Below are 8,640 nucleotides of genomic sequence, written 5' to 3' on the forward strand. Positions count from 1 at the left end.
TTGACCCTGTGCCATGCTGGGTGCTTTCTCATCCCCCCCCCTCTCTGTCTCTCTCTCTAGTGGGTGCACATGCCCTCTGGCAAAAAAAGGAAACAAAAAACAAGCAGAAATTCTAGTCGCACTTTCTTAGCTCTGTGTTCCATCAGGTCGTGGGCTCTGCCAGGGGGACTCACTACAGCTCCTGGCCCAGGGCATAGCCCGCTGTAGACACTAATCTTGAGGGAGGGTGTACACTCTGAGGAGTGCATCATTCCCTGTTTGCAAGGCTGTGGTGGGATGGCCTGGGAAGAAGGGAGGGCCAGAGGGGCAGGCAGGGACATCCCTAACGCCTCCCCTGCTCATGGCTGCCAGCTGACGTGGTCTGCAGGTACCTCAGTTGAGGAGCTCTAGCCTTTTAGCCTCTCCCCACTCCCCAACCCTCGAAGTCTATAATTATTTCGTCCTTGACAGTCTTTCAGGGGACCTAGCAGGGGCTCGTGCAGCACCAGCTGTGCCTGCTGGTCCCTAGAACTGCCTTTTCAGCAAACACCATCTGTGATGTCACTGATCTCTGTGGGGAGGGACTCTGGCTGCCTGCTGTCCAGGGCTGTAAGGGTCCCTAGCCCGGGGACCAAGTCTGTGGGGCTTCAGCAGAGCTAGGCGGAAGTTCAGGCATCCGGGGACAGCCTGGCTCAGGAACAGCGATGATAAGGGAGTCTTGCACTCGGATCAACGGGACACTTCCTATTTGTTTGCCCTTATCCCTTCTTCCAGGAACGAGAATCTTGTTTTTATTTAAAGACTCCTTTGGGGACCAGCAGATGGCAAAATGGTTACATGGCTGTACTCCCATGTAGTTGACCCTGGTTTGAGTCCCAGCCCCAACAGATTGAAACTCATGCCAGGCGGATGTGCATGTGTGCCCAAAATCCCAAGAGGAGAATGGAGGAGAAGGGATTGTGGCATAGCCAACCCGTCTGGGGGCGAGGGGGTGATTTCTCACTTTCTGTCTCTCTGTCTCTCTGGTAAGTGCATACGTCCTATAGCAAGAAAACAAATAAACAAACAAAGATGAACAAACAAACACTATCTCTGAATAAAAACTAAACAAAACAAACAAACAGAAAAAGCCTGTATGCCTGGTCCATGTAATCTGGGCAGGTATAAGATTGGGCACATGATACGGGCCTGGCCAACCAGAGTGTTCCATTTTCCTTGTCACTGTGATGGGTCCAGAGATAAACATGTGACCCAAGCTAAGCCAATGAATGTCAGCCTTGGGATTTTTGCTAGAGCTATCAGGAGAAAGGCGCTTCTCTGGGCAGGGCTGCACTCCCAGCTGCCAGTTGATTTTTTTGCCACTGTGCAAAGCAAGCTGGCTTGAGAACGAAGCTCAGGCAGAGGGAGCAGAGCTGAGAACCGGAGAAGGCTCCTGGTGGCATTGCTGCCTTTGCACCACAGCGGGGGGCTGCCGTCAGCTCAAGGACCTTCCTGGGTCCGACACTGTCTCTTCCTCTGCATCTCCAGCACGTCCAGTTCTCAGAGAGTTCCCTCTATCTTCTTGTATTCTGATCACCTCTCCTCACTCCTCTGCTCGAAGTGCAGAGATTTTGGACTTTCCCCTTGGACAGGAGTTGCACTGGGTATGTCTAGTTGGCTACTTTCCCCCCTCCTTTGATGACATTGTTTAAACTGGATTCTGTTGGACCCGAAGTCCACATCTAGCCCCGACTTCTTCAGTTAATGAACCAAATCCCCTCTGTGCTTAGGCTGGTTTGTATTGGTGAGAGTCACGCCTGCCTGCCAGGCCCTGGCAGGTTCTCGGTGCATTCTTGGGCATTGCTTTCCCACCCGCTTTGCTGTGCACCGAGGACCCGAGGCTCCTCTTTCTGAGGTTCTGGAGGCAGTTTGCTCCTCTGGCCCGCTGGTTCTCATGCTCTCTCTGGGTGAGACTCTCTGATCCCTTCCACAGCTCCCTCCTCTCAATTCCAGCCCCTGAGTACTCAGGCCTGCCCCCTGCTGTTAACCCCCAGGCCCTTTGTAACTGAAATGTGGTCCAAGACAAGACCGGGTTTTATTCTTTAACCCTTGCCGAACACTTCCTGGTTGCCAGTCTCTGCCAAGCACACTATGTGGACAACCTCATCTCATCTTTTCAATAACCCTGTTGGGTACGTTTCATCGTTGTTATTTCCATTGTCAAGAAATGGGAAGCAGAGGCTTAGGGAAACGAAGTAACTGGCCCGAGACCAAACAGCTGAGCTATACCAACGATGAGGCAGGGCGAGGACTGGACAGTGTGGAGAACTGCGCCTAGAGCCTCTGCTCTGACCACCGCGCCAGGGTCTCTAACCTGAAGGAGCTGCAGGATCACCTGGGGCACAGGTGTGTAGTCCAGGGCCCATTTCTGAGCGAGAACTGAGTAGATCTGGGAAGCTGCTTTATTGTTTATTTATTTATTTTTTAAGGGAGATTTTGCAATAGGGTGAATACACATCCCTGAGAGAAGAACGATACAGAAAACAAGAAATTACCCTCCCAGGAGTGGATGGCCACGCCACAATCCCTTCTCCACCATTCTCCTCTTGGAATTTTGGGCATGCATGCACATCCGCCCAGCGTGAGTTTTAAGTCACCAGGTCTGGGACTCGAATTGCGGTCGACTCTGTGGGAGTCCAGCAATGTAACTGCTTTGCCATCTGCTGGTCCCCCAGCATGAGTTTTAAGTCTGGGGCTCGAACCGTGGTCCACTATGTGGGAGTCCAGCGACATAATCATTACACCATCTGCTGGTCCCAGGAAGCTGCTCCATTAAACAAATGGCCCAGAGGATGCTGGCCATGAAGTGCCAGGACCTCACCCATCAGTCGTCCCCATCTCCCTCGAAGACTTTGACCCTAGAAAGGAGATTGGCATCGCCCGACCTGTTCTTGCAGGAGCAGGACTTCGGAATGATGGCGAAGCGGGACAAACTTCTTTGCTAACAGAAGGAAAAGAGAAATCAAGGTATGTGAAAGGGCAATTGATGCCCGAGAAGAAAACAAAAAATTACAGGATAGCATGGTCCCACTCCACAAGGCGAGGGTATGGGCACCAAGAGATGGGGGGGCATAAGCCAGGGCTTGTGAGAAATTGAAATCCTATAGACTTTGTTCATTTTTTACCCTGAAAAGAAATGTCTCGGGGCTGGCAGGTAGCATGGTGGTTAAAGCGCTAGATTCCCACATGGCCCCCTGTGGTTCGAGTCCTGGTCCTGGCGGCTTTCTTTCTCACTTTTTCTTTCTCTCTCTCTGTCTCTGGTCAAATTAAAAAATAATTAAAACACATGGAATTACACAAATAAGTAATTCTTAACAAAGAAAAGAAATGTCTCTCTTGATCCCAAGGATGAAGTTCAAAATTCATTTCAAAGTCTGGCACCCAGCAGGAGCTGGTTGTCTTGCTTGGCACCTGGCTTTTGGGCATGCTGTTCCCTCTACCAGAAGTGCTGTCGCTTCCCTTCCCCTCCTTTACTTAATGAACTCCTACTCCTCCTTCAGGTCTTAGCACTGATGGGACTTCCTCTGGGAAGCCTTCTCTGATCGTCAAATCTGACCCTCCTCAGTGCTTCATGAACTCCCTACGTGTCTCGATCCTGCCACCCTCCTTCTGTGTGTCTGATTCATCCCACTACACTTTGAGGTTCCTGGAGGAACCGTGTCTGTCTTGTTCTCTATTATATTCTCAGCACCATTCATCGAGTGAATGAGTAATGACAGTTTAAGGACACCCAAGCAGAAAGCGCGGGCAGTTACTTACAGTAATCATTGTGACCACTAGATGGCACACCACCATGGCGTCCATGGGCTGGCTGGGAATGGGGGTAAAACTGAAGATGAACAAGTTGATGGAAAAAGCAGGAGTTGCCAGTGTGCCTGACTTTCTCCAGGCTAATGAGCCGGAGACCCCCCTGCAAGCCTTAAGTTTGTAGATATGGATCTCTTGGCCTTACTCCAGAACCCCATTCCCATAAAGGCTGACATCTCCGTGCCACATGTCAAACGGTTTAATGGCTCTGGACTTTCTTCTCTTGTTCACCACTGAGCTGGTTTTGTTACTGTGAGGGCTGTTGCTGCTGGTTGCATCAAATGGTTTTATAACCACTTTTTCTTTTCACTGTTTAGAAGTTGGGTGGACTCTGTCACTTTTAGGGTTTGAGCAACTACTGAGTTCAATCTTCCACTCTACAACTGAGCCAAAACTTTTTTTTTTTCTTTTTTCTTTTTGCTATAAGGTGCAAAAGGCTAGCCAGAGAGACAGAAAGCAAGAAATCATGCCCCTGGGGGGATGGCTATGCCACATCCCCTCTCCTCTATTCTCCACTCGGGATTTTGGGCATGAGTTTCAAATCTCCAGGTCCTGGACTTGAACTGTCATTGACCACATGGGAGTCCAGTGTTTTAACCACTATGTCACCTGCTGGCCCCAGAAGCTTACACTTCAACTGTTATGCCTCCCTTCTATCACCAACAGAAATTGGCTTATTTTTCAAAGAATTATATCTTCATTTTTTTTTTTTTAGAGACTTTTTTAGCTATGGAGTGTGTGTGCTCACCAGACAGACAGAGAGAGGCAGAGAGACAGAAAGCGAGAAATCACCCCCCAGGGGGATGGGCACGCCACAATCCCTTCTCCTCCATTCTCCTCTCAGGATCTTGGGCACTTATGCACATGCGCCTGGCATGAGTTTTAAACAACCAGTTCCGGGACTCAAACCGTGGTCGACGACATGGGAGTCCAGCGACATAGCCATTACCCTAGCTGCTGGTCCCTTCAAAAAACTACGAGTCCAGCGACATAGCCATTACGCTAGCTGCTGGTCCCTTCAAAAAACTATATCTTATAGAAAAATCTCCTTTTTTGGTTGTTGTTGTTGTTTTTCATTACTTCCTGAGAATTCCAGGGCAGTGACAAGTGAAAACAACACAGCAATGCTGAATTGTAGCCTCTGGGCAGCAGGCTAGGCTTACGTACTAGGGTTATTATTTCTAGTATACCAGCCTCCCGGTGCTATGATTTAAATTTGGGTTCAGCAAAATGACAAAGTATTATATAAGCATTCTGGTTCACTCACAAATAATTAAAACCAACAATTTAAACTGAATGATGCCAAGAATCTAAGTTAGCAAGCTGCCGATGGCTAGCTAGCTTGTCCATAAGCCCTAACAGCCCCGCACTGTTGTAATAATGGTAGTATCATTTGGAAAATCTTTTTCTCTGAAATGTAATGAAAACTTTTACTTGGTAGAAATTCAGTAACCTGGGTTTTTTTTTAAAGAATTATTTATGTAATATTATTTATCATTATTATTATTTTTTAAATTTGCTACAGGGCACACATGCTTGAGAGAGAGAGAGAGAGGAGGGAGAAAAAGAAAGAGGAGAGAGAGAGAAAGTGAGAAAGGAAGTCACCAGTCTGGAACTTGAACTGTAGTTGGCCATGTGGGAATCCAGGGCCTTAACCACCTTGCCACCTACTGGTCCCAACCTGGAGTCTTTAAGAAGCCGGAATGAGATAATGACCTCGTAGAGTTAATTCTTGACTACCTATGGATGTTCGTGACTGTTAGCCCCTTGCGCCTTTGCATTCCTATCTTTGTAGTGGTGGCAGCTAGACTGTGTTTGAATTGGAGCAGGTTCCAGACCAGTGTAGCCACAGCAAGCAGTTACACCGGCTTTTGGCAATCTTGCTGTGCTTGGCTGCTCGGCTAATCCCAATCTCTGCCCATTACAACCTTCATATCTGAACGGTTTGGGAATTATTTTAAAACACCCTTATTTGTACTCCTGCAATCCAGCCAATGACAGCCATAAAGATTGCCTTGTGGTTCTTTGAGCTGTTGATTGAAGGGTGTGAGTGTGTGTGTGTGTGTGTGGGGGGCAGCAGAAGCTGAGTTAGCCCAGGGCTTTGTCCCAAGGTCATGCAAAGAGGTACAATGGTAGTGTAGGCCACAGCAGCCACCAGGGTTCTTGGCAGCCTAGATAATGCATTCGCCCTCCTGCGGACTGTTTCCAAGTGCTGGGTGTGTGCGCATGTGTGTGTGTGTGCGTGTGCACACTCAGTAGAGGAGGTAGGTATGAGTCATTCAGTCAGTTCTCTCAGCGAGGATGTCATGGACTGCCACAAAAATGGGTTCAGTGCTAAACTTCACAACCTTGGATTTGGCAGGGATTTCTTGAATGTGACGCCAAAAAGTACAGGCAACAAAAGAAAAACAGACAAATTGGATTATACAAAAAATGTAAGATTTTGTACATCAAAAGACACTCTTGGAGTGGCAAAATGTGATGCTCTGTGAATTCTACCCACAGGGGAGAATTCTGGGTTTGCATCCAGAGAGCTTCCTGAGTATGTTGGGTGTGTGTGTGTGCCATTGGCTCAGGGCTGGGTGCAGGTGGGGTGGATCATGACCTCAAGACCCTGTTTGGAGAGCTCTCTCCCTCTCTCTCTAGGAAGAAATAAACTTATTTTAAAAAGACACTAACAGTGGAGTAAATGTGCAACCCATAGAATGGGAGAAAAATACCACAGGTCTTCGAAAAGATCATGGAAAAAATAAATTATGGAACAGCTAAACATGTATTTCAAATTTTTTTGCACCAAAATAAACTCTTATTTTGATTCCATATTTTGACAGATTTTTTTTTTCCCCTCCAGTGTTTGTTTATTAACCCCAGTGGGGAGGTGCAGCCCAGGTCGCAGGTTCTCCAAGTGCCACATGAAGCCATAGTCTGTATAGAGAATCTCCTTGCCTGAGTGGAGCCCGTACAGCTCTCCCATCATGGGGGGCACCCGGTGTGTCGTGTGGAACATGGACTCCCCCATCTCCCAGTTAGGCACATCTTTCATGATGATGGCCTCCTCCTTCAGGTTCTCCCGCAGTTCTACTTCATCACGCCCCAGTACCTAAAGAACAGGTCCCAGTGCCTATGGCGAACATGCTGTAGCCCGACAGTCCCCGATGTGGTAGGTTCCACTTGTAGTTGATGAGGATAGCCACTGGTGGGGGTGTGTCTTGCTTTACCTTTGATGTCCCCATGCTTGCAAGAGCCTTCCACAGACCTTCTAAAGTCCCCTTGTATTTGAAAATCAAGTATCTGATAAAGGATTAATATCCCACACTATGAGGAGGCTCTGTGGCCTGGTGGTTGGAAGAGCCACATCCCACATGGCCACACTGTATGATTTCAATCCCAGCCCCAGCAATTTGAAAAACATGCTGGGTCTAAAATACCAACGGGATAGAAAAGTGGAGAAGAAGGAATTACAGGAGACTCTGTCCCCCTGAGGGTGTTTTCTCCCTCTCCTTCTCTCTCTGTCTTCTTCACTCTCTGGTGAGCATGCACACCCTCTGACAAAAAATAAATAAGAAAGTAAGTAAATAAATTAATTAATTTTTAAAAAAACTAAAATTACCTAGACTATATAAAGAAATCCTAAAGCTCAGCAACGACAATAAAAAAGAAAAACCCTATTCAAAACTAAGCAGAAGATTGAATAGAGGGGACCAGCAGGTGGCTTGGTGCTTAAGGCGTGGACACTCTCACATGGCCAACCATGGTTTAAGTCCCAGACAATCCCAGCCCCAGCAATTTGAAAAACATGCTGGGTCTAAAATACCAACGGGATAGAAAAGTGGAGAAGAAGGAATTACAGGAGACTCTGTCCCCCTGAGGGTGTTTTCTCCCTCTCCTTCTCTCTCTGTCTTCTTCACTCTCTGGTGAGCATGCACACCCTCTGACAAAAAATAAATAAGAAAGTAAGTAAATAAATTAATTAATTTTTAAAAAAACTAAAATTACCTAGACTATATAAAGAAATCCTAAAGCTCAGCAACGACAATAAAAAAGAAAAACCCTATTCAAAACTAAGCAGAAGATTGAATAGAGGGGACCAGCAGGTGGCTTGGTGCTTAAGGCGTGGACACTCTCACATGGCCAACCATGGTTTAAGTCCCAGACCTGGTGGTTTACTTTCTCACTTTCTCACTCTCTCTCTCTTCAAATGAAAATAAGTTAATGAATAAGTAATATTAAATTAAATCATTCTTTTTTAAAAAAAGAAGATCGACTAGATATTTTTCCACAAAACGTACACAAACGGCATGAATAAGCACAAGAAAAGATGCTCCATGTCACTAATTATTATGAAAATGCAGCTCAAAACTACAATGAGATAGCACTTCACGCCCATTGTGATAACTACTATTAAACAACAACAACACCAAAAAAAATCACAAGGGTCGGGGAGAGATATGAAACCGGAAGCCCGCGTCCTATAGGTGGAAATGTAGCATGGCACAGTGTGGCAGTGTAGAAAGCAGTGGGACAGTTCCTCAAAAAAAATTAAAAATAGAATCACTACAGGATCTAGCAGTTCTTCCTGGATATTTACCCCCCACCTAGAAGGTCGTATCAAAGAGACATTTGAACACCCAGGCTCCCAGCAAGTGTCCACAATAGCTAAAAAGTAGAAGCGACCCAAGTGTCCGCTAGTGGATACATGAGAGAAGCCAGTCACAAAAGACGAACACTAGATGATTCTTCTCACGTGAAGTACTGGGAGTAGTCAAAGTCAGAGACAGACAGTGGAACGGTGGTTGCCAGGGGCTGTTGGGAAGG

At 46.9% G+C, this 8,640-nt stretch overlaps 1 protein-coding gene across 1 annotated transcript; it reads right to left on the reverse strand.

Annotated features, from left to right (window-relative positions):
• Nucleotides 1-2,842: 2,842 nt before the first annotated feature.
• LOC114008201 (NADH dehydrogenase [ubiquinone] 1 alpha subcomplex subunit 13-like) lies at nucleotides 2,843-7,058 on the reverse strand. The gene is given in 4 exon segments (XM_027772821.1): nucleotides 2,843-2,959; nucleotides 6,692-6,906; nucleotides 6,909-6,935; nucleotides 6,938-7,058. Coding segments are annotated over 4 exon segments (480 nt in total).
• Between the last annotated feature and the right edge of the window lie 1,582 nt (nucleotides 7,059-8,640).

This window comes from Tupaia chinensis, unplaced genomic scaffold (genome assembly GCF_000334495.1).
Source record: "Tupaia chinensis unplaced genomic scaffold, TupChi_1.0 Scaffold000303_1, whole genome shotgun sequence".
NCBI classification, from domain to species: Eukaryota; Metazoa; Chordata; class Mammalia; order Scandentia; family Tupaiidae; genus Tupaia; species Tupaia belangeri.